General features: G+C 39.2%; 1 protein-coding gene across 2 annotated transcripts in view; it reads right to left on the reverse strand.

Moving 5' to 3' along the window:
- Window positions 1–198: 198 nt before the first annotated feature.
- The window catches only part of espn (espin), a 55,248-nt gene continuing 29,123 nt past the window's right edge, over window positions 199–26,323 (reverse strand). Inside the window, exons 9-15 of one of the 2 annotated variants that reach the window (XM_049581954.1) lie at window positions 25,539–25,767; window positions 24,400–24,453; window positions 19,452–19,594; window positions 16,393–16,767; window positions 6,372–6,451; window positions 4,609–4,629; window positions 199–2,261 (exon numbers count right to left, since the gene is read on the reverse strand). In XM_049581954.1, the coding sequence (XP_049437911.1) occupies window positions 2,114–2,261; window positions 4,609–4,629; window positions 6,372–6,451; window positions 16,393–16,767; window positions 19,452–19,594; window positions 24,400–24,453; window positions 25,539–25,767 (1,050 nt within the window). In that variant the 3' untranslated portion in view covers window positions 199–2,113. The remainder of the gene's footprint in view (window positions 2,262–4,608; window positions 4,630–6,371; window positions 6,452–16,392; window positions 16,768–19,451; window positions 19,595–24,399; window positions 24,454–25,538; window positions 25,768–26,323) is intronic. The other variant, XM_049581955.1, reaches the window with a different exon arrangement.

Genomic DNA, 26,323 nt, shown 5'->3' on the forward strand with positions numbered 1-26,323 from the left:
GACTGTACATGTGTTTCTGTTAAAGACAACATAAACACACTCAGAACTTTATTTGGTGATTAAAGATTTATTGTCTTCATTTTTAACAGTCTGAAAATATAATTATACATGAATTAGCCATCATTCTATTCAAGCAAGGCTGAGACATGTAATATAATGCAATATGGAAACAATGAGACGACAAAAATCTGAGAGGGTCGCTATATACAGAGTTTAAATATATATATAGAAAATCAAATGGCAATGACGTTTACATCATTTTCAATTTCAACATCATATGGCATCCGATGAAAGTGATTTAGAATATTATCCAGATGATTCCCCAACCAGGACCATGTCTGCGTATGTTCGATACCTTACATCTGCAAAAATGTACATCTAACATAGCCTAAATATAGTAAACATAGAGAATATTTTCCATCATGAGGGAATACTTCATGTGACATATCCGGCATGATTGTGAGGTTCAGTTGCTCTTAAATTTCAATTTCAAATGTGTCTCCTCAGTCGCTCCAAAAACATTCAACACATGTTTCTCCACCTTTCTATGTTTAGCTGCAAATTGGTGACCCCTGCCAAATAAATGTTTGAATCCTAGGAATGTATGAAAACCTGGACCTAAAAGGAGCTGTTTAGAAATGATGGTTAAAATTAGCTGTGTAATCATGAACTGGTATTTGTGTCAAGTCTGTTACGTAAAAAGTGTCTGCATGATTGTGAATTATACAGTTCACTGCATAAGTCTTGTCTCCTCTCATTTATAATCTGAACTGGACTCTTTACACGAGCGGCTGCAGAACAACCAGCTGGCATTATCTAAGGAGCAGTACATTTTTTATGTCACGGCTGTTTCTGGCAGACAAAGCGCACTCTGTACACTGTAAGCAGATCTGCTCATCAAAGATTTATCCTCCAGGTTAGTAGGACGAAGGCCGGAAGAGGACATGGGACAAACTGATGTCTTTTCCCTACTTTTGCAACATTCAGTGTGCAGATGAGACGTCTGGTATAAGATGCTGCTCTTCACATGTGCATGTTTTGTATTTCAAAAGAAGGCCATGTTCAAATAGAAGCCTCGCAGGAATGTGCTCAGATTGTGTGTCTTTGTTTTTCTATTGTGTTTCACTGAAAATCCAGGGTCCTGCGGTCAAATGTGCTTAATAATACATCACAACATGCTCGATAGACATTACGCAACACACGCACGCAACATTTCACATTCATGATCACAATAGCTTAACATATAGGTCACATATAGAAAAATTAAATTGGAAAATTGCGGCTTTTTGTCAAGTGATAATTAGTAAAATTTAATTTGCTCAGCTAAATAATCTTTACATTATTTAAAATATGATATATATCAATATTCCAAATTCACAGAGAAATGACAACAAGCTTATCTAAAGACAGCGATTAGCGTGAGTGTTAGGGTTACAACTCTGGCAGTAACATTAAGCCATTAAGAAAGTGCTTCTATGAGCTTGATACAAAAATCTCAGGACTAAGTATATAACACGATGAAGATGTGATATTGTCTACACAGAGAATGCATTAGCTGCTTCATGTTTAAATAAGCCTTTGCTGAGTATGACCATGGAGCTACTTTTCCGTTCATTACATAACAGGCTTTTTCCCCCATGGCAAAAATGCTCAGTAGCCCCTTTCCATCGATCAAAAACCTCTTTGTCTGAGTAAATCGTTTATGTGAAATAGCTTTTATTGATTTGCAGGAAAGCAAATACATAACAGATAACCTTAATTTAGTTAAGGACACATGCATTTATAGCAATCGTCTTAAGCGAGGAGAATCAGTGCATGTCACAGCTATTGTTAGCACTAAAAGACCAAGAGTTTGTTTCCAGTAGACTTTCAATGGGCGGTGGCGTGAGCTGAGCCTCAGAGCCAGTGTGGACAGCAGCAACTACAGCATGGTCCTGTGTTTCAGGAGGTCAAAGAGTGAGACAGGGTTTAGAGGAGTCAAGCTCTTCCCCACTGTCCAGTGTACAGTGCAGGGTAGGGGATCAGGGATTGGGAGGTGTTCAGTGAAGGCCTTGGGGTGGGTGTGTGAGGGTGGTGGGTGCGGTGGGGCAGAGAAGGGGGGAGACGGCCCAGTTCACTGTTTGGCTATATCCCCTTTCTTCAGAATGATTTGTCGCTGCCAGGGGGCCAGCTTGGTCTCGTCATAGCCCAGGATCCGTAGTCGCTCCTGCTCTGTTTTCTCCTCCATCTCCTTGACCTGTTTGGCCTGCTGTTCCGCTTTTCTAGATGTATGAAGAAAAGTGGACAAAGGGCCAGAAACAAAATGTAAGTTAGATTGTAGCGGAAGCTTTTTATAAGGTTTTCTTCAAGTGGAAACTGTTCATAGGTCATCTAATAAAACAATGCCACATTAAAGCAGAGAATACAAAATAATAGCCTGTACACAAAATCAAATTGCTAGTTAGAATACAGATGCAGTTAGTGGTACTCTGATTTGACTTATGTGTCTCGTATGACATGGGGTAGTATACTTATCCATAAACAGCATATTACATATAGTAGATGTCAGTTGGCATGCCCCCAGTTTGGAGAAGCAGGCTGGAGTCTGACAAGGAAGCTAACTAATGTACTGCTGTGGATGGGGGTCAGCATCAAAATGTATTTTAGCCACCTAAAAAGTCCCATCTAAAAATGGGAAATCAATCTCAGTTTAATTTTACGCTATATTGAGAGTATTTTCCCTTCTTAACCCTCCTGTCGGATAGCTTCAGTACCCCATCTATGCTCTCATTAAGGCCACCAAACTCCATTGACAAAAATAGTAATTATAGCTCACTGAACACAGAGCTGCTGGTCTACTGCTGCCTCGATCAGTTAGTTAGTTTGTGTTATTGTGTGACTTTGGTGAATCCAAAACAACCCTTTTAAAGGCCAAAGTCACAAAAACAACACAAACAAAATAACTGTTTAAGGCAGCAGTAGACTCCTAAATCACTGATTTTCTCAATGGAGTCTGGCTTTGAAGAGAGCAATGTTAACAGCTTTATTTTCTGGTTGGAAATCACTATATGACATTAAGCAAAGCAGTGAAAATACTATCAATATAGTGTACAATTAAACTGATATAATTTTTTTTAAGATGGGACCTTTTTTTTACGTGGCTAAAATACATTTTGTACCTGACCCCTCCACAGCAGTACATTAACTAGCTTCCATGTCAGACTCCAGCCTGGGTCTCCAAACTGGGTGTGTGCCAGCTGACATCTACGTTAAGTCAATGGATAAGGGTCTCATACAGCCTCACTTCTAAAAATCAGAACTATCCCTTTAAAGTATGAGTGCATTTTGACTTGTCTAGCAGGACATGTGAGCACATGTGAAATGTATTTGTTAAGGATGGTTTGGCTCCCTTAAGTGTATCACTAAACCATACCAGTTAGCCAGCACTAAACCTGAACCCTAGAATGAACGAATGCAGTCATTTTATTTTATTTTTTTAATTTTTTCATCTCCTATGCTATGACATGCCAAAATGTCTGCTGTGAATAATGTGTATGTGAGCGCTGAGGTCAGCAGGTGAAGGAGAACTCATCCCCTGCACCTCCCCTGATAAAAAAACAAAAAACAAAAACATAAAAGCGTGACATTACGTCACTCTGTTGATATCATGGGATTGGCTGCTCAGCCCACGTGGGAATAATTAGGAAACGCTAAAAAGCACCTGTGTGAGCACTTCGGCGCCAGTTGAACATTTCGTGGCAGTCGGATATGAGCAGTGGTATAGGTCTAATAGTAAGTTTGTAAAACGTTTCTTGGCCTGGCTAACTGTACTCATGTACTTTAAACAAGACATTGTTATTTAAACATCTCGGTTCTTTGGGTATCAGTGGATATTCATAAACACCCTCGGCATACAATGTGACCTGTTGCAGCCCGCAGGAAGAGTGTTTTAGGGCCCAAAATGACAGGTCAGTATGGTGGTGGTCTGGTGCACCGTTGGCTATCTTAACGCGCTAGCATGAACCCTGTATTAGCTAATGCCGGTTAGCTTATTTGTTAGCACAAACAAATAACCTGAGGCTATACTTTTTTCTTCATTTTTCTATGTCTACTTTAGTGCAAGAAAATATGTCCGCCTCATTCCTCAGTAGGGTTAGCATTGAAAAAGCAAACCACACATAGTAACAGAAAAGGACGTTGACCGTTAAAACAGGATGTACGCTGCCTAAGGTTACCTTTAATGACTATGATGCTGCCACATGCGACACTAATTTCTCAGCGCCATTTTAGTTTTTACTCAGGCTTCGTTTCTAGTGTTTGGCTGTTACAAACTATATGGAAGGCAGTATAAACATATGGCCGAGAGTTGTTTCTGTTATTTACCCATGTGTCGGTTTTAATTCATATTCATAACCCTGCTTAATTAATGTTTACCCTCCCCTGGACTTGATCTCCATAGGACATAATGTGACCATATCTGTCCACTAGATGGAGGCCTTGGTCTCAAATTCATAGTCCCTCACAAAATTATTAAAATCTGAAAATCTGTTTTCTAACAATTTAACATGTTTCACAAGTAGTTCAGTATTATGTAAACATTACAATAGGGAGTAAATAATGTTTTCTTACCTTTTTTGTTCCCTGTCACATCAGGAGGACATAAGCACAAGAAGAAAAGAGTAAATATCTCAAACAACAACAGTTATTCAATAAGTGAAAGCAAGTAGGACATTATTATAAGGCTTTCCAATGAAAAAATAAAATGGAATTTTTCATAACCAGCATTACAGGTATATAACTATATAAAAACACCTTCCCAAACAGTTCAACACATGTTTAATGCAGCACTACTGAGACAGATGAAGACTGTAGCACAGACTTTGTGTAAAAAAAAAAAAAAAACCCAATGCAACCAGACAAATTTGTTATCTTTTTTTCCAGTCAGACATTAAAAACAAGGACACATCTACAATATTCTGTCCTCTTATAATTAAACCATCTTGAGTAAAACCGTCTAACATGTCAGACCAAACTGCACCAGTCAAAGCAACAGCTTTGATTACGTCAGACACTAAGTCCCTAGTGTAAGTGTCATAGATTTCAAAATATCATTATGAACATAGTTACCACCCTCTCTTAAATGTACACTGGTGTCTTTTTTTAGGACAACTTTCTGGTTACAAACTGTCTCAGCAAATCACGTGTGTCCCTCAGTAAACTGTGTAGGTTCAGTTGCTGCTTGAGTTACATTGGAGTGGGCAAAAGGTGTGATACGTTACTCACCTCTCTTTGAACACAACGTACAGGGAGCACTGGTGCCAGATATGCTAGATCCAGTATCAGTAATAAAACTTTGAGCTCTACCGTGGATTAGTTTGGCAAAATAGGATACGTTTGAGTGAATATAATTACTAATAAGAATTGTCAGGAAAACTGCATCAGTTGTTGAAGCTAACAGGCAAGTAGTACCATGACACTGGAATTTTTAGCTCTGATACAATATTCTCTAAAATGTCAATATTTGATACCACAGTCAATATTATGGGAAACTTTGGCATTGAGGGCATAACATTTAAATTTATTTTTGGAAGATAAATATAACAAGGGTATAACATGATGATTTCTTTTGGTTAGTAGCAGAGAATGGCAGAATGACTGTAGTAAACATTAACAATTAGAGAGAGCGAGAAAGTGCAGCTGATATTGTTGTGTTGATACTGTGGAAAATAACTTTTGAAACCATTTTAATTATTCAGGATCATGTATCAATGAAACAGTTTTTTTTTACTTAGTCCAACTCTGTATTGTTTGAATGCCAAAGCTAACCTAAACAGTGGCCACAAAAAGATGCGCTTGCTAATCCAAACAGTGTAAAATGTGTACTTCGATCAACATACTGTGCCATCTAACAATGTGTGCATTTTTAAGTTTGTCTCAGGTCTCTAAGTTTTATTTTGGTGTATACAGCTTCCAGATCTCAACCTTTTAAATGAGGCAGCATCAATACAAATTAGGGACTGTGTGATGCTATTGCATCAACACAGGCTGAAATCTCAGGATCATTTCCAGCCTTTGTTAAATAATCTCCTTGAAATCTTCAGACTCACCTGCAGGTGAGAGAGAATCCTCAGTGATACGGTAACTCAGCTCAGTCTACATGATAATGTGGCCCCAACGTACATGTCAGAAAATTGCAAAAAAAATATGATAGTACAAAGTATGGTCAATTTTAGGAGGCGCTCCCTTATTTCCTGTGTTATCTTGGTGAAGAGCCTTCCAAACACTAACACACTTACAAATGCAATGAGCACAATCTCCTCCTACTTGTCCAGGATATAGTACAAGATAAGCTAAAAAACAGACATGCAGAGCAGCACAGCTTCGTTACTCACCTCTCTTCGTCCATTTTCTTCTTCATCATGTCTCTTCTCCAGGCGGGCATGGATGCCAGGCGTGCAGCCTCCTCCTCAGCCTGTGGAGGGACAGAGGGGTCGGGGGAGAGACAGAGATAGGGGCCCATACCAGTGAGTGAAGGAGTTTAACGGTAACAGCAGCCCTCTTTTCCTGCTTTGCATGACCTCATCCCCTGGTTAAGAAATTACCCTCAGATAAATGTCAAGGTAAATTGGAGTTTTCTTCCAAACAAGAATTGCGTAATGTATATTTGGTGAGATAATGAAAAATTGACCAAGGTCCTTTTTATTGTTTGGGGATCTAACTAGACTAAATACTTGCTCAGGATCAGCTTCAAATACGTTGTCTCTGTAACTCTCCTCTACTTCTGAAATACAGAACATGTACCACAGACTTTGTTGTTGCAGCACACCATCATAAGCATGTGTAGACTTTAACCACATGCTAATTGACACTGATCATTTCTCTGACTCTCAGAGAAATGATCAGTGTCCTGTGATATATCAAGTTCAACCATCATCAATCCTGTCAATATAGTGGGGCCATCTATACATTTTTATGGGGAAACGTTCAAGCCCTTCATGCTGTGAGTCTCTGCTGAGTGATACAGCTGAAATTATTAGTACAATCTGTATGTATATCACATAAGACAATGCCATTAATGTTTGATGCAATGAACTGTATCCCACAGTTATATATTGCATCAAACACTTAACCTGAGTAAAACAAAGTCAACAACAAAACTAAGTCAGTTAAACACTCATTTTAGTTGTAAAATACTTACATCTATTTGTGTTGCAGGTTTATTTTTTTGTCATTTCCATGGTCTTACTTGACAAAGGTATTCACTCAGTAAACCTGCACTAGGGTTACCTGGGCTTCTAGGTGGTTTTAATACTTAAAAATGGCTTTGACACCATCATCAAAACAGTCAAAGTTCATATGAATGTGTTTCGTGCCTGCAGTCTCACATAAAGCTTCTCTGCATGCTGGAGAGAGCAGGAAAACACCTGCATAGAAAAACTGTAATGAAACGTTAGTCCAGCCTGTTAGTCCAATATACACAATCTCAGATGTCAATTTTTTTGAAAAGTAGCCTTTATATAAGAGCATATATAGAGCATACTGTGTAAACTCTGCGTACTTACAACAGCAAATAGAGCATACATACATACATACATACATACACACACACACACACACACACACACACACACACAATAGGTACTCATCTCCTGTTTCTTTTAAAATAATATAAAGCCATTTAAATGGACAGGACACTATTTATCAGGATGTTCTCAGGGACATCACACACAAATGGTAACTGGATCCTTTTCTCTCTTTCAGGCTGTAATTGGAGATGGAGCAGGAGAGAAAAAAAGGCAGCCATCTTGGATTTCTCATCTTCACCTGACAAGATAGATTACCCTGTTGCATTCCTCTGACTGAAGCATTTCAGTTGCTCTGGCAAACACATTATTCCAGGTAAGATTATCTACACTGTTAATTTTTAATGATTCCCCTGGGAATTGCAGAGCAAGAAAAAAAAAAACCTGTCAAAGCAAAAATTAGCTGATGGACTTGCTTTGCAGCGCTGAAGTGTGTGCATGTGCACTGGTAATTAATTTACATTTACAAGTATGGGTAGTATTACTGGAATAAGACGAGTTACTGCTCATTCACAAGTCACAGATGTACTTGTTATTGGTACTTTAAAATGGGTCATATAAGCCTGCAAAAATTCATTCTTCTCAGTCCCCTAAATATAGCTTGTTAGCCATGTATACAGCCAAACCAATGGGCACTTACAGCCACAGTCTACATGTACCTTGTTAGCAGTATCCAATGCTAATGATTGGTAACTGGCAACAATATTTGTTTCATGTGACTGAAGCAGAAGTTTGACATTGACATTTTAAAGTAAAAGTATTTTGAAAGTGACTTGATTACAAAAGGTTATAGTATTGTAAAAAGATATGAATTGTACCTGGTTTTACACTGAGTTGTGTTTTTAGAATTTAGAGCATTCAGTTGGCTGACTACATCATTCAGTACAAACTCTGTTATGTGAACATTAGGAAAAGAACATACAAACAAACTTGAGTGAGTGGTTTATCAGTGACTTCTCAAACCTCTAAGCTCAGCAATGTTACTGGTATGCACCATCCATTTAACTTACGTCGAACCACTCACATTAACATCAAAGGAATACTTCACCCACAAAGTGATCATTTGCATTTCAATTTAGTTACCCTGTGTTGTTGAATCTATCAAGAAAACGTGGTTTTCCTCGCATGCCTCCATGGTGAACAAAGAATCCAAAAGTAGAAAGTTCTTGATGAATTTATCCAGCCGCATGCTCAGTACCTCCCAAACACATGCATTTTTGCTAAAACCTTACTATTTAAAAACACTTCCATACAAGTAGCGTGCTGGGGCAACATGTGTATTTGCCCAGGCACACCACTTGTCCGTGTGTGAGACTGTTGATGTAGAAGTGTTTTGAATAGTTAGGTTCCCGCAAAAATGCATGTGTTTGCCAAGTATTGAGCACACAACTGGATTAATGAGACTTGAATTGTACTACACGAGTTGTGCGAGAGTTTGTTAGTGGATGTTTTGATATAGTTTTGCTGTTGTTAAACGCATTCCCTGTTTACTTCAAATCATTAAGAATTTTGTGTTTTTGGATTCTTCGTTGTCTGTGGAGGCATGCGAGAAAACACAGTTCTCTTAATGAATTCAGTGTAACATGGGTTGAACAATTGATACACAAATGATCATTTTGTGGGTGAAGTCTTCTTGAAGATCATTTGTACAATACTCCATACACACAGCTGTCTTTACTAGGTAACTAGAGCACTGAATGGAACCCAGATGAACATGAGGTGAACATGCAAACCTGCAGGAATTAAACTGGTTCTGTTAAAAATGAAGTTCTGCTACCCAGCCTATACCCAATGGAACTCAAAATGGTATTAGTTTTAGGTTCATGTTGTCCTTTGAGCCAGTAGGCCCAGAGCCAGAGAGTGTTGTCAGTACATTGCATTAGCCTGCCAAGCATCTATTACAATCAATAATAGATGCAATATAAATTGTTAACAGACAAGTTTCTCAAAATCCCCAATGATTCATGTACATTCTTGACCTAGGACCTGTGACTGTGCCTGTACATCATTCTGGATTACAACTGTGAATTGTTCGGCTCTTCTGAGTAAGAAGTTCTGAATTCACGTTCATCAGCTCTCACATTCATCTGGCTAATATTCATACAAAGCAAGTTGACCATGATATTTATTTACAGGTGAGGAGGAGGCTTTATGATTAGGATGTTAGAGAAGTCCTATGCTGGTAGGTAATCTTTCCATATGGTTTTCTAGACATGTAGTACATAAACCTCAGTATAGTCTGCATATTCTGTTGAACTTTAGTTAGACCCACAATATCAATTCAACAAATTTAGCAGTCTTTGATATTCATAATCTCCATTGTCTGGATTGGTGTTGACTTTACAGTCAGTTGCATATGTACAAGCACTGCTGTAAATACAAATATCAAATATTTGACCTTGCAGTGTGAAACGTTGGCAGATTAAAAGTGGAACAAATTATAGTTCTGTACATGACCCTCACTGTATAACTTAAATTTAACTGTTGAAAACATTACCACACACCAATTACTGTGCTATTTACATTGACCAAATCTGAAACAAATACTGTCAATACAAATCTATATATATGCTTGTAAGTTGACCAGCTGACTGCCGTCCCTTTTGGGCCGTGAGTCTATCAAGATTCACTGTAACCTCCTTATGGCTCCTCTAAGCCACGGATAGCATGACAGCGGGTGGTGCTAAGAGGGTTATTTGAAGGTAATCTTGATGCTGCAGAAGAGACGCTATGAGAATAGTGTGGTTCTTCACTGCTACAAGCGTTGCTCCAGCAGAGCATTACACACTCGAGAGCTTGGCGTTAGACAATGGCTCTTTCATTGGTACATTTATCAGTGTGATTATTTAGGATGTATTAATCTGGCCTGAAGTCAAGCTAGATAATTAAGATACTATGTTGGCCATGTGTGTCAGTTCAGTAACCTCAACAATTACAGTAGGATATTTTAGGAAAGAACCACTGAAATTATGTAATCACAAAAATGTCAACAAACTTTATTTCCAACAGCAATGTAGAAACCAAATAATAAATGAACACAAATTTAAATTGTGGAAACTTTAAACAAATCTCCCAGAAACACTCAAATTATAACAAGTAACAAAAAGACAAACAAACTTTGTGGAACAATTACAAATCCAGTCTGATGTTCCATTTAGGTGATAACAGCTTTGTTGAGTAAATGCTGTCATTTGCTGACAGAAAGTTCAAATTTTTGAGTTCTGAATGACGATTGAAAATGGTCTGATCATTATTTCCAGACCTTGCATTTACCATACCTATTAATCTCTTAATCTAGTGTGAAAGGCACATATTGTATAAACAAAATCATGAGGTCACAGGCTTAAAGACAAGGGGCCCCATTTAAACAATCTATGGCGCAAGTGCATTTAGGGCATGTCCAGCTCCACTGTAATTAGTCAAACAGTGTGCGCATAATCTGGGCACCGAGTCAGGTGCAAGGGGCAAAGAGGATGTATTTTGTCCCTTATTTAAATGTAGATGTGTTTTAGGCAGAACATGATTTCAATCAGTCAGTGTGTCTTCTCCTGTTTCTTTAAAGTCAGGTGCGTCTAGACCTGGCACACTGCTATTACATGGCTAATTCAGTATATTGGAGAAGTGAGTGGTTTTCTGCTGAGTGATGACAATGCAGCAAATACTGGGGCACATTCAAGCAGCAACATCAAAAACTGTAGTTATAAACTTGACAGAGTAAACAACTAAACCTTTAACTTCTGAAGTAATCAATAAAGTTATGCTGTTTCCAGTGTGTAAATGTGCACAGCGTTTCTCTTAATAGGGTGTCGGACAGCAGTTCTGCTCTCTGCTCTGATCACAACATTTTAGAGAATGTATGTATTTTTCTCATTAATGATGAATTATTTCATCCACCTGCAACCCATCCATGTGTCCCTGTGTGTGTAACAAGCAGAGTGTACTCATGTTGTGAACCCGCCTATGTAGGCACATCTTGCTATGTAAATAATGTCCCCTAATAGGAAATACTGAGTCATTGACAAATATCCCTTAAAATGATTATTCTTCCCCCTCTCTAGCTATTTTATTTCTTGTAAATGTATGATTTGAAGTGAACCCCGAAGTATTCAATATAAGCAAAGTGTGCAGTTTTACCAGTTATTTCCTTCATGACAAAGATGACCTGAACAAACACATTACATGACTTTTATGGCAAATCTTTTCCTTTAAAACCTGTTTTCCTAGAAGCAGTGTACCATGGCAACCAATCAAACTAGATTCAAAAAGCTCTCGGTGCAGCACAACTCAAAATTAAATAGTTGTACTAAAATTATGTCTTCTGACATCACAGACTTTCTTTACATCTACTTCAGCATATGCAAACTGTAAAATAGGTATAGCAAAGTGGATGCTCTTTGCTTTGCCGCCGTTAAGTCCCTTATGTGACATGGCCTAAAAGCTAACACACCAGATTAGTTTCCTCTCTCAGCATACTCCGCTTTGCAGGTTAATTTCCCTGATCTTGCTGTTTATGCATTTTCTCTTTGGTTGTACAAGTGAACTGGGCTTTTAGCAAACCTTTAGTCCACGTAGTTGTCAGATATCAAAAAGCTCAGCTTCCTTCTCTTTCCAAAAAGCAAAGCTTCGATCAATGTATCTGATGATCTCCTCATTGCTGAACTCTTTTAGCTCATAGATAACTTTAATTGAGTCTTCTTTATGTTCATTCCTGGGTGGGGATTTATTGACGTGAGGTTCCTCTATGATTTTAATAGTAACAGGTGGAACATCTTTTACTGGATCTGGTGCTGAGCTTTCTGTTGTGTCCTGCAGTGTCTCAGCTTTTGCTGTTGCATCAGTTTGTTGTACAGTTTTGGTTGTCAAACTCTGTATATGGTCCTGTTCTGAACTTTTTCCATTAGAAACCACTGTCTGATTTGATGATGTCTGCGCACTGTTTTTTACATCCCCCTGAGTGTTTTTCTCCTTCAATGTTCCCTGCTGCACAGACTGGCCATTGTCAGGTATGGCATTCTGGGATGCAGCAGGTGATGATGATGGAGAAACATTTGATTGTGGTGCTGGTGGGGAAGGTTCTTGTGATGGTGCAGGTGGCGCAGACTGAGGTGGGGGTCCAGGATTGGTAGGTGGTGGAGGTGCAGGATGGGTAGGTGGTGGAGGAGGTGGAGGATGAGGAGGTGGGGGAGGGAGTGACTCCTGCAATGGCATAACGGACATGTCAGGAGACATAGAGCGTAGAGAAGCCGTCATCACACCTCCCCCATCATTTGAGTCTCCGAAATATTTGTGTTTTATGTTTTCAAAACCATCTGTCCAGTCTCTCTTCCCTCTCTCAATTTCCTCCATGACCTCCTTGTGAAACTGCCGTATAACCTCCCATTTATGGCTGCCAAGACGGTCAAACATCTCATAGCACAAGAGGTGTCGGAATTTACGCTCACTGCGAGACATGTTCATTTCCAGCAACTGGAAGTAACCAAGCATAAAGAGGTCAAGAGTTAGGCTTTCATAGCTCACAGGAGACCCGTTGATGTGTGGCAAGAAGTGCTCGGGCCAGTAGATCATCTGGGCCCGACTCAGCCTGCGAATCTGGCGTGTGGGCACTTGACTCATAATTGTCCTCCAGTGGCCAATCAGATTCCCTACTACCTGCTTTGACTTCATGAAAAGAAGGAGTTTGTCGTCTTCACTCGTCATCTCCCCACCAACCTGTGCACTGAATTGGTCATAGTCCTCCCAGCCCACATGTAAATTATTTCCTCTCCTGCCAGTATGTTTAGTCCGATAGGACTCGGAGATTGTGTACTTCCGCCAGTGCTCAAGGAACAGGAAGACGATTCTTTCTTTCCTCATTTCAATGCATTCCTGGACGTAGCTTAGATCTGTCTGCACCTCCAAGCTTCTTGTTAGTTGATCATTATTTAAAATAGGGTCTGCAGAAAGAACCTGATTGAACTGTTCAATGTTAGTTGGAGCCATTACCTCAGAGGGCACATACGTCACAGGAGCATGAGATGCAATTATAACTGGCTCTTCAATAAGTGGTAACACTGATTCCTCCACTGAAGGTAAATCTCCATTGATATGGGACTGAAGGACCTCAGCAGAAGAATCAGGGACATCATCCTCACGAATTGTTTCTGGACGATTACTGGATTCACTTACCACAGGGAGTGATCTCTTGCGTTTGTACACCCTGTTTGCATTGTTATCAGCAGACTGCTGATTCTGAATTTCGTAATTGGCCTTGAGGTTCTTCACTGAAACTCCACACTGCTTTATCTCCTTCTCTACATCCTCTCTTGTTGAGAAGGACTGAGATCGTCCAATAAAGCCAGTACTAACAGATCCTGCTGGTTCAGGCTGACTTGTGCTCCCATTCTTTGCTTCTTCTTGAGAATATCCAAGACATATTAGATCCAAGATGTCTATCTCTTTTCCCCCCAGGGTGGCAAGAAGAATGGCCATACTCTTGAGCAGGGTAGAAATCTTGCTGCACCAGGCTGGAAGATCTTCAGCTTGACCATGTACCTGCTTTGGATTGACTGAGAAGTGCCCTTGATTGAGGGCAGCAGAAACCGGTAGAAGCTGGTGAAGCTCCCGCTCCAGTTCTTCCAGCTCCTTCTCGACTTCTGAGACCTTGTGCATGACCTGCAGGTTCTCAATTTGCTTCTCAATACGGTTTAGGTCACTCTCAGTCATCAGTTCCCCAAATGGGCCTAAAATGGCATTGTGGACATGGGAGTAGTGCCATTCCTGAGGCTGGTAATGTCCGCTTGCCGCAAACTAAATCAGAGGTCAAAGGAGACCAAAAGGAAAGAAAAGGGGAAGGAGGGGGGGATTCCTTCAGCTCGAGGTTCCTGGTGTGAACACACTCTTCAATGCAAATCCATCTTGACACACAGGATTTACATGGATTTAGTGGTGCAATGGCACTGCCTCATTACAAACAAAAACTTTCTACTTTTAATTTCTAATCAAAGAGAACAGACAAAGCTATGTCCTTTTTCAATCAATTAGCAAAGTATACATTAATTATACCAGTATTAATATACAGTATATACATATATTAATACGGAATGTTGATAAGTGTTACAGATTTACAACATGTCTACATTTGTAATGTTTTTAGGCACTTGACACTGCAGACCTTTTACATCTATAGTTGCTCAAGCCCTCTTAAACAGTTTCTCTCCGCCATTTTTATGAATCAGTTTTTCAATGGTTTTGGTAGGTTTAAAGAGTTACTGCACAAATGCTGAATATTCTGCTTTTGCTGTCATCCAGCAGTTGCATTTTTCATCTGTCTGCAACCAAATTATGATGTAGCCCTACATTATAATGCAGTGTTACATCACTGTACAGATGTCTGTACCTCTAACCACACCCAAAGTGTTTAGAAGTGCAGCAGAGTTGAAACTGTCAACCCAAGAGGTCAGTGCAACAAAGGTTTTTCTGATTAAGGGACTTCTTGTTTGAGTTACTCTTTACATATTGTGATCTTCCTCTCCCAAAAAGAAACCAACCCCAAAAAACCCAGTATTTAGTGTTTTTGTTAGTATTCCTGGTTGACCTGTAGTGTGAATGGGCTCTGCATCACACCACTGAATCAGCATGTAACAACTTGGAGCCACAAAACTCCATCATCAAACACCAGCCCACACTGAGAATCCATTAGTCAAGTGTGTTAATGTTGTGATGGGCATCGTAGTCAAGTATTCAGTTCACTGCACCACAAAGAGTCTTTTACCGTTAATAAAGACTGTACATTTGAAAAACAGGAACATGCATCAAGATTGATAAAGAAACAAACAAATTATTTGAAAATAAATGAACAGATGGGTGCCTACATTTAGAGCTAGTTAAGTCAAATGCTGTTTTGTGCAACAACTATTAAGTTATCTTTCAATGTGTTATTTACAGGGGGAAATATCACTAAAATACTGTATGACTACCTGAGTTAACTACTGTAAGGCCTGACAGCCGGTTGGACAATCTAATGATGGCACTGCATCTCAACAAATAAACAAAACACTACATGTCACCATCACTATAGGACATTGGAGACATATTTCTACCTGCTTGATTGTTTTAGAAGATAACACTGCAATCCCTTATAACTATAAATTATTAATCAGTCAAATTTAATCAATCAAATCCCATATTGCATGGTCCTTCTTGTATTACATAGGACTAACAAGTGTTCAGATTGCCACAGTATGAATTACTAATTAATACCTTGTCTAAATACACATAATATTACCACACACTGCAGTGACTGTTAGATAGATTAACATATGTCATTGATTCTAAAGCCAAATAATACATTTAGAAACAAAGCATGTTTGGTAACTTTGACCATGCCATTTGGTCTCAAGATAAGTAATGTAAGGCAGATAAGGGCAATTAAGGCTAAACAACAAAAATGCACAGAAGCGATCAAGTCCCTAAGTGCAGCTCATTTGATAACACAGAAACACTCCCCTTCAGCTGTCAAGAAAGCATAGATGCTAAATAAACTTTTAGTCTCAACTCCCATTAGATGTTTCACCCACACTAACTGTTTGAATGACAAGTCAAAAAGACAGAAAAACTTACGTCATGCACAAATACTACTAAAACATTCACACCATCTTATTGTTCAAAATCACAAAAATCCACACTCAAATCCAAGCACCAGCTATCCCCTTTGTGTTGTCAATTATCCCAAACTGAAGCTATATATAATCAAGATTACAGAGCGTTGTAAATTTACCACACGACAAATGGGATAGCGAAAGACGCGATAAAACATCTACTACTTCCGATAGCCTTGCAACATCATGCCTACCTTGCGCTTGTGCTCCTCCTCCTCTTGCATCTTGACCTGAAGCTTTCGCACCATCACCTGCCTCTTCCACTCAGGGATCGCTTTCCCCTGTTCGTCATGAGTGGGCACTAGCGCCTCCACATCTGCAAGACTCATCTTCCGCCCTGACTCTGCTCCTGCTGAGCTGCCACTATTCCCATTGATCACAGAGTTGGAGGGCAGTTGCTCGTAACTCGCAGAGGTTGACATGGTCCTGGCAGATCCAGAGCCAGTGGGACTGGGGCTGGGACTAGGGGTGGTGGGTGGGGAGGTGACAGATGTATTGGATGGTGGTGGGGATGACGGCTTGGCTGGTGGGCTGGATGTGCGAGTCTCTGGTGGAGATGCAGTGTTTTCCTGGATAAAAATAAAGACAACAGGAAGAGCATTGGCGGTGACCTGACAAATCTGATAACCATGGATCTCTTTAAACCTCTCTTCTAATTTCATCCTTAGAAACAAATGACAGCAGTATTAGGCATTATTGTGGAAAGTTAATGTGTTGCACAATTTCTTACAGATTCTGATATATTCTTCTAGTTGGCCTTTACTTACTGTAGCTTAAGTTAAACTCTGTGTATGACCAGGATTGCCAGTTCCTTCTCAGCCATAGAGGAAAACTTTAGTGTATTTTTTAACCTGGACCCTATTTTTGCATGTTTCTGTGTTGAAGTTACTAATGGAGACAACAATTTTTAAAATGGGTCCAGTACCAAGAGAGACAGCTGCAGCCGGCAGTGGTGAAACAGGCTATGGACAACTGAGCTCCATCAATTTACATCCATTATAAAATGCTTGTTTTTGCCACTGACAGATTGTTAACTTAAATGTCTGACAACATTACAAAAAAGACCCTACACATGAATGAATAGTTTTTCCTTATCTTTCGCTCAACTGGTCTGTTTGTTAGTGTGTCTTGCTCAGGAGAAGTCTTGTTCCTAAATGCTCTCTTCAGTGCTCTCTTCTCGGCACTCCAACTCTCACTAACGTTTCCACCATTGTTTTTCCTGACACAAGTCAAGCCCTGAGTGAAACTTGGTCACAGTAACTAACAGACTCAGTGAAAGGTAAGGAAAAACGTTTTATTTATCTCTAGGGTCTTTCCGTAATATTATCAGACACTTAAAGTAACAGTGTGAGCCTGTCAGTGGTAAAAAAAAAACAAAAACAAAAACACACTTTTAATGGATGTACATTGGCGGTGCACAGTTGCCCACTGTGAATACATTGCAGCCTGTTTTACCACTGTGGTCTCTCTCAATACTGGACCAGTTTCAAAAATTGTCGTCTCCATTAGTCACTTAGACACAAAAACATGAGAAAATAAGATAAGATATACTTCATTGATCCCCAAGAGGGAAAATTCAAATTCAAAAATAGGTACCAAGTTGAAAAATACTTTAGTTTCCTTTTAAGGGACCAACGTTACCAATGGAATTTGGTTTTGTCTGTCGGTAAAAAGACAAATCAAGTGTTTCAGATTGTGTCATTCTTTGCAAAACTATATTAGAATTAGATTAGAAAGAATTAGAAACTGGGTTAGAAATACTGTGGTTTCTATAATAATGTAACAGTTATTTCTTTGTAATTGTCTGACCAAAACATTAATAAAAAAAAAAAAAAGAAGAAGAAAAGAAATACTGTGGTTTCTAAATAAAGCAAAGTGTAGTACCACAGTTCTCATAATTAAGATGATCTACACATTGAGTTCACAGAGCTCTGGTGTCCTCTCGCTAACATTGTGCACAGGTTCCAAACTTATTAAAACTTGGCAATCAACGACTTTCTGGGGTATTAACCCTGAATCATCAGTGAATTACTTTGTGTTGTTTGCATCAAATTAAATTCAGATTTCTAAAGTTGTACTTATGTAATCATGAAGGAAGCATTACTGAGGGGTCCACTTGTTGACAATGATGTGGAGAATCGTCACAGACATGTTGCTGATCACATTATTCCACCCTTAAGTGATTTGGGATAATTTTGCTTAATTTAATTCTGTTTTTCCAGATTCATGCAAGTCCGTGTGTCTTTGCGTGTACTTGTACTTGATTTAAAGCTATACTATGCAGGAATTGTTGGTTACCATTTGCAAATAAAATCACCAGCGAAAGTGAAAGCCAACCTCAGATTTACTCTTGTTTTGTAACAAGCTTTCTCTGCTTGGCCTATATTGCCTCAATATATTTCTTTTTTGCAGAGCTGTGCCAGTGATTTTCATAGTTTCCTCTTGGTTCTGCTTATGGTCTGGCACCTGATGCTACCTGTTTTTTAGTCCTGACCTCACTTGTGCACTGTGCCAGGGAATGTCCCAGACATAGCAAAATAAGATGAAAGTAAGAAACATAGGCAGAGGACAGGGTCTCTACAGATAAATACACTGCCACACACTCTAGTGGTTCAAGTCATGATTGAAAAGGATTACCTTTGTATGAGTCTATTGTGTTTTGGAAAATCTTGCATAGTATACCGTTAAAATGAGGCACAATAGTCCCACCTTGAACAGGCAGTGTAACTGTGTAACAGCGCCGAAATTATGTCTATATAAATGGGACAGCAGGTCTGCAAATTGGGAAAACAATTAGATCCTGGAGCTCCCAACCATTTGAGCATAGGACGAGATCAGCCACCATATAACAGGGATGGCAAATGATTGTTACTGCCATGTTAATGCAATTCTTATTGTTTAGAAAGTGCTGTCAAAGTGTATGTTATATGTCACAATAGAGGCCAGTGCTGTTGTGTTACACGTCATGTCTGTCAGGTCTCATTTGATTCAGGGATGCCGGCATACTGTCTAAAATCACATACTGGAGAAGAATGATGCAGCAGTTGTTGGGTTCTGCGGAAAAATGCCTATGTGGCATGAAGAATGGACTTCTTTGTGGCCCTACAGCGCCATTTCTGTGTAAAAAGGCCCTGAGTGACATCAAATCTACAAGTGATCGCAATCACTGAATTTTTAAAATGAGCGGTTCTGTAATTTTCAGTGACTGTTGCATTAATGTGTCATCAGTAGTGGTGGAAGGCTGTGGACCTACATTGCCTGTGGGTCCGCTGTTGGAAAAGACAGTGGTGTAGCCTTTACTGTGAGGTGTTGGCTTGAGGCTCTTCCCTGCTTTGATCTCTGCCAGCAGCTCTGAGTTGTCACCAGTGGGGGACATCATGTTGAAAGATTTTGTGCCTGCAGACAAAAGGATGGAGAAGAAAAGTGAAACCGGGTAGAAAGAGAGACAGAATGGAGGGAGAGAGAAATGGAGAGAGTGAGAGAGATACACTGAAGGAGGAGGAGGGAGAGAAGGGTTGGGTGGCATTTCAGTGTTAAATATTTTATCTGATCAGGCAGGTAACAATGCTGACCTGGAGCATGTTTCACAGTGATGGGAGGTCATTATGGTGTACTGAGCCACTGTTTCTTATGGATAAGCTTCATAAATTTCTTGGTAGATTTGTCTACTTCGATTGGTATTTGCTTTATAACTTCAGGGGTTCAGGGTTTGTGATGTGTCTCTTTCTGAAACACAATTTGGATTAATCAAGCGGCTCTCCAGCTACCAAACTCCATTTTATACATTTTGAAGACAAATAAACCCATAAGACTTCAGCACTTCAGGCAACTGTTGTATCAATCTGCAGTTGCAGTGAAACAGGATTAAAATGGGAGGAGCAATTCAAAATTATTTCACTACAGTGAACCCAAACAGAGGAGCCACACAATCTCTTTCAGAGTGTCACCTGACGTATTGACAGCTAAGCTACTGCTGAACTTTTAACTTTTTAAAAAGTAGGTTTATGGTAAAATGTATACACTCAACTTCCGTGGTCCCTAATCTGCTTATAGTGAACAAAGATAGAAATTCAGATAGACTTTGAATATGACCTCTATTCGTAATGCGATTACAAAGGAACTTTGTTTGCACTTTTTAAGTACAGACAAAATCAAAGAAAATAGAATTGTTAATCTCACTATCTCAAAGTAGCTTACATGTGAGGCCAAATTTTTTTACACTTAACTTGCTGATGTTTGTAAATGTTTGTCCAAACATCAGCATTTTAAAATGGCAACATTAACACACAAATAACAAAATACAAATACATTTCAACAGCAAACTGTAGTGCCAGTGGGAAAGTACCCAAATATGGAACAATAAAGAGGTAGCTTTTATTTTAGTTGTACCTATGCAACAAACTTTTGAGACATGGCTAGAAAATGCTCTGATAAAACGTGATAATGTAATGTAACTAGTTATTAATAGCAACTACACATAATTATTTCTTAAACATTTTCATGTCACATATATTGGCCCCAAACACACCAAGAGCCAACAGCTACCTCACCTGTTTTAGTGAATGTAAACCTCCAATGAATTAAATATCCTCAGTCCCTCATTGATCACTCATTTTCTACTTGGGGAATGGAAAAAAAAGTCCTCCCGTAAAAATGTTCCCTGTTGAGGTGACCACAATGGTCTAGCAGGACACAAAGCCTCGCTAGCCTGCCACCCCTCCTCACTCTCCCTTGCTCTCCCTCTCTCTGTCTCTCTCTCTCAGGGAGGAGAGAGCAGCTTTCTATTAAAGACCCATCATCACAGTTGGGGGAAATCTAAAGGAATCACCAGTAAGTGGAAGTGACAGCGAGCTATTGGCAAGCCAGCCAGGAATTAACACGCATGCACACGCACAAGTGGACGGATGCAGTTAGGCCCACACACGCACATACACACACATTCACACAGTCACCCTTCAATCCTCAGCTTGTTAGTCCACCCTAACAAACCAATCCTTACTGCAGCAAACCTGACACACAATTCACAGTACAATACAGCCTCACCTCACATTTACTGGATTACAGAGAAAGAAAGAGAGAGGTGTCCAACACCACACAAGCCTTTTACAATGTACAGACGTACCCACACAAACTGTGTCCTGTAAGAAGTTTGTGTGACTGAAACCTGACACACTTTTACAGCAACATGTGACAGCTCTTTAAGGTTATACTGACCATACAAAAGACTTTGAAACTGCTTTAAAGAGACTGAAGTCTAACACCCTCTCACATCTAAAGACAAAGTGAGTTTTGAGTCACACTATAATATTAAGCAAAAACTGGGGATCCTGCAGGGTCACTACAACTAGATTTCCTCTGAGCTTATTTCCCATCCTGCTCCTGGTGGAAAATACCCAAACTCCCTTCAAGAAATATGACATTTTAACAAGTCCTTATGTGTCTGCAAAAAACATAACTCTAGAAATACAGGAATAAAAAAGGTGTCAACGGTATTCTTGTTAATTTGGTATCAATTTAATCCATCCAACGCAGGCTGTGCTAATTTAGTGGAAGGAGACCCTGGGAATGAGAGGCGAACTCATTCAAAAAAGATTTCTCACTAAAATGAGTGCCGGTTAGTGTAACAGAGATGCCAAATTAAACTCTTGTTCACTCCACAACTCCGCCATTTTCTCCTTCACGTTTACTGTTTACCAGTTTCACTGCTTCTGTTTAGTGCTTGAGAGAGTGCACCTATTGATTGTGGAAAATGTTCACAATGTCACTGAACTTCAATGTTTGCATCAGCCAAAACTAAAAACTTATAATAGTTTATTATATTTAGTACATAATACACAGTACTAATAAACATTTGATTTTGTCAGAGCATAAAGACAAGAAAAGTAATGAATTAAGACAGCTCAGACTGATTTTTATGACCACCTTACACCAAATGATGGAGATCATAGGAGCACACACTAACTGAGGTAAAACTCCCATGATTTTAGTCCGAAATTCGAAATTTGTGAGGGCAGTGCAAACACTTTAAAAGTCGTTTGGTGTAAGGCCAACATTAGTTGACGATCAGCAGATTATTTTGTACAATGGATCTTTATTGCCAAGTGCAGTAAGTGCTGCCAAAACTCTTCTAGGAATGCTCTTACTTAAAATGTAACTGGATCAGTTACAACAAAGTACGATTTCTAATTTTGGCAATCAAAGCAGCCTACCGTCATCCATTCTCCCCTGACAAATCTTCATTGTAGAGCAGAAACAGTTGATTATTCTCAGACAGACATGTTAAAAAACTAAAGAAAATATCCTGGACTGAAGTTGGTGTATGTATATCAGTGTGAATACGCCGTAGTATTTGTGCGTTTCTGAGTTAAAGGTTATGTGTTTGCTTAGGCTCAGGGGTGTGGACTCAGCAGGCCTGCCAGATTGGGTGTAAAGGAGGGTGGAGCTGTGACAGGTAGAGAACATTTGACAAATAGCCTCTCATGATGGACATCAGAGCACAAAAGGTTTCCTGCTCTGGGTTTGAAATTATGTCAAGCTGAACAGTCGAACTGCCGTTAAGCACTTTAGATAGAGATGTGTCCTGTAGTATAAAAAGTTAAATCCTCTGCATCTTGTTAATCAATAGAAAACAATAGGGAACTTCTGTCTTTCTACATTGCTGCAGCAGCACTTTCAATCAGCCACCTGGTTTGTTGCTGTCGTCACAATGAGCTGTAAACTCATCTTGCGCTCTAAGATGTGTTGGTGGCTTTTAATTTTACGACCATCTAACAGCCTGTTTATTACCTGACTAACGACTTAGAACAAATCATATCATTAAGGAGCACACACACTGCTCCCTAGCACTTCAGATAAAGATGTGCCCTGTAACGTATAAAAGTATAACCCTCTTCCCCCTGTTGATCAATAGAAAACAATATAGAATGTCTAACCATCTACAGTGTTGCAGCAGCACTTTCAAGCCACCTGGTTTGTTGTTGTCGTCACAATGAGCTGTAAATACAGCTTGAGCTCTCAGACATGCTGGTGGCTTTTAATTTTATGACCACCAAACTGCCCATTTATTATCCGATTAACGCTGTAGCACAACTCATGCCATTAGGAAGCACACTCTGCTCTTTAGCTCTAAGTATTTTATAGTATCCTACCATTAGGTGACAGGTGGCACATAAGAAGATGAGACAGTTGGATATTTTGTGAACGAAGCGTAAAGATTAAATGCATTGATTGTAAACGGTGCCTAAATGGAGCAATTAATAGTTTATAGCTTAATTAATGCTGCTGGTTTATAAAAAACCTGTCCTGTATATTGCCCCATGAGCTGCTTGTCAGCTTTGACACAAAACTGAAAAGTTATACTGTAATTGATCCTTCACTTAAACTTTTGTTTGCGATAATGAGCTTCCTCACATGTGGTATCCCTAACTAATGTGTCTCACCACGCATTCTGCTTTAAACAGTTCTTTTTAAGGTATCTGTCATATATAGTTTGGTATGATTGATATGTCTGTTTTTAAAATGCTGATGATTTTAGAGTATATTCTCAAACCAGAGATGAAAATATAAATGTAGTGAGAGTAAAAATGGAATCATTGCGTTCTTTTGATGAATTACCTAAAACATGTGGTGATGGAAAGACTTTCTACTGAGATGGTCAATTTTTGATGTTTTTTTTTTTTTTTTTTTAAAAAAAAAAAAGGTCAGCCACTGTTTTGAAAATTAAGATGGGTTGATTTCTTTTTGACTCCAAGTTTGTCACTTGCAATATTTTCAAAATTTGCAGTGAATTGAGTTCACTTGTTGACACATACAGGGTGACACATGTGTTGCCCTTTGTCTGTGTGACCTTGGTGGATATCAGCCCATATCTACACAGTTATTTTATTTACTCTGAACAATGGCCTTTTCTCCTGTTGGAAATGAACGTGTGTGTGTGTGTGTGTGTGTATGTGTATGTATATATATATATATATATATACTTTTTTTTTTTTTTACTGTGATAAGCTGGATACACAGGTTGAGTCACTGTTGTCTCATAAGTCTGCAACAGAGTGGCAATATATCTATATATAATACTCAAGACTATGACTTTTAAATGATAAGAGCAAAGTGCGGAGGCCTATTGTGAGCCTGATGAATCTTATGTGTTTATGATGAGTGAACTGATTCTGTTGAAAGACTGGATCACAGTCTGTACTTACTCTTCATCAGTCTTTGTCTCACTTCTTCTGCCTGAGAGGCAGACACATGTGCGCCTTGGCAGGGCAGCAGTGAGGAAAGACCATGGCAGGCAAAAAGAGAGGAAAAAACAAAACAAAGAGGAAACAGATGGAGATGAAGCAGATGAAAGAATGAACATGTGAACAGAAATTTACATTAAGGGGTTAATGGGGAGAAAAGTGCAGCATAAGCAGAAGAACAGTGTTGGCAAGCCATTTCCAAAAATTAAGAACTGCACTAGTAAAATGTTGTTAATTGTAAAATTTAATGTTTTTGATACGTTTTTATCTCTCATATTGTTGTATATGTTGTATATTCGAATTTCGGACATATTGTCTCTCATATTATTCTTCTCTGAGGTTTCATTGTTGATGGTGCTTCACAGGCTAGGGGAAGGCATGCTGATTTCTTTGATAGTGTTTTGTGCTTCATTTGCTTTCAGGTGTGTTACTTTTAATATAATTTATTTTCAATTTTGTCTTGTGGTTGATTACTAATTAGTTAAATGTGAGAAATGGTGATAGTAAGTTATGATATTGAACTTCAGCAGTGATCACACATGTTATTAAGCAATTTCAACAGCTTTTCAATTGTCAAAGCTTGTTGGATGAAATACTAGGACTTTAACTACCACACCTTACCCTACAATGAGGACTTATTTTTCTAATCCTAAAATCATGCATTTTCAATACTCATGGGAACTATGGACAGATCAGTTGAATTTTCCCTGCAACTAGAACAGCGCGTACACTGTCAGATAGCTGCGTCCAGGGCAGCATGGAGCACTTAAGGAAATGGATGAACACTAAACCAGTTCTCAGGGTAATGGTAGCCCAACATCATTAATTTATAATCTGTTATTTAGGATGCTAGGGTCAGACCCAATTCATCTTTACCCAGTGAGATTACATTGTGCCCATTAATACCAGGGGCTCTGCTTTCTAGGAATAATTGAACAATAATGTACAAGCATAGATTTTACCAGAAAAATGTGCATCATTGTATTATCTTCATCTTTTTTTAAGAACTTTTAACAGATGTTTAGTGCCAGAAAACGAGTAGGAAATAAAGAGAAAAGAAGGAATGAAGAAAGAGGAATAAAAACTTAAGGGGCACTCACTTCCTGATGAGGAAGATAGGCGCCGCTGATTGCTGTAGGTGCTACTGGCAGAGTGACTGTGGGTGGTTGGCGTCTCTGGGGGCAATGGAGGAGGCGGAGGGGGTGTTGGCATCGGGTTGCTTGGGGGAAGAGGCGGTGGAGGAGGTGGCGGCACCACTGATTCCTCTGTGGTGCCATTCTCAGAGCTATGGGTGGGGCTGTCGGTAGGCTCCTCCAATAACACGGAGCCCTGATCGGAGAAGAGGGAGGGACAGAGCAGAATTAGTCAGTCATATTTTATACCCATTAACTTTCTCCTAGCAACCACATTGTTGTATTACTCTGTTAGCCAATATTTGGTCACTGATAACAGGGTTGTGACAGGTGGCCCACAAAGTGATATTGTCCACTTAAATTTAAACACCACTTGAACAGTGATAATTAAAATCCCAAAGTTTTTTTGGTTCCAGTAGTCAGTGTGATTTTTGCCAGCTATTTTATTATTAAAATATGTAAAAAATAATGTTTAAAAATTAAACAAATGTAAACACATTAAACAATCAACACCTCTAATATCTTTTCTGACTTTTGAAAAACAAACCCAAACTAATTTTTAATTCATTTATTTATCAAAAATAATCAAGTATGAAACAGTGATTGTGTTTTCCCTGCCTGCATAGGCATGCCCGTTGACACTCCTGTTGGGCTGAGCGAGCATCACATTCTTTTATAGAGACTGTCAACGGTGACAGATGTATGCAGCCCAATTAGATGTGTCCTCCCTCTGCTAATCAACTCATAAAGAC

Source organism: Epinephelus fuscoguttatus, linkage group LG7, assembly GCF_011397635.1.
Source record: "Epinephelus fuscoguttatus linkage group LG7, E.fuscoguttatus.final_Chr_v1".
In the NCBI taxonomy this organism is placed as follows: Eukaryota; Metazoa; Chordata; class Actinopteri; order Perciformes; family Serranidae; genus Epinephelus; species Epinephelus fuscoguttatus.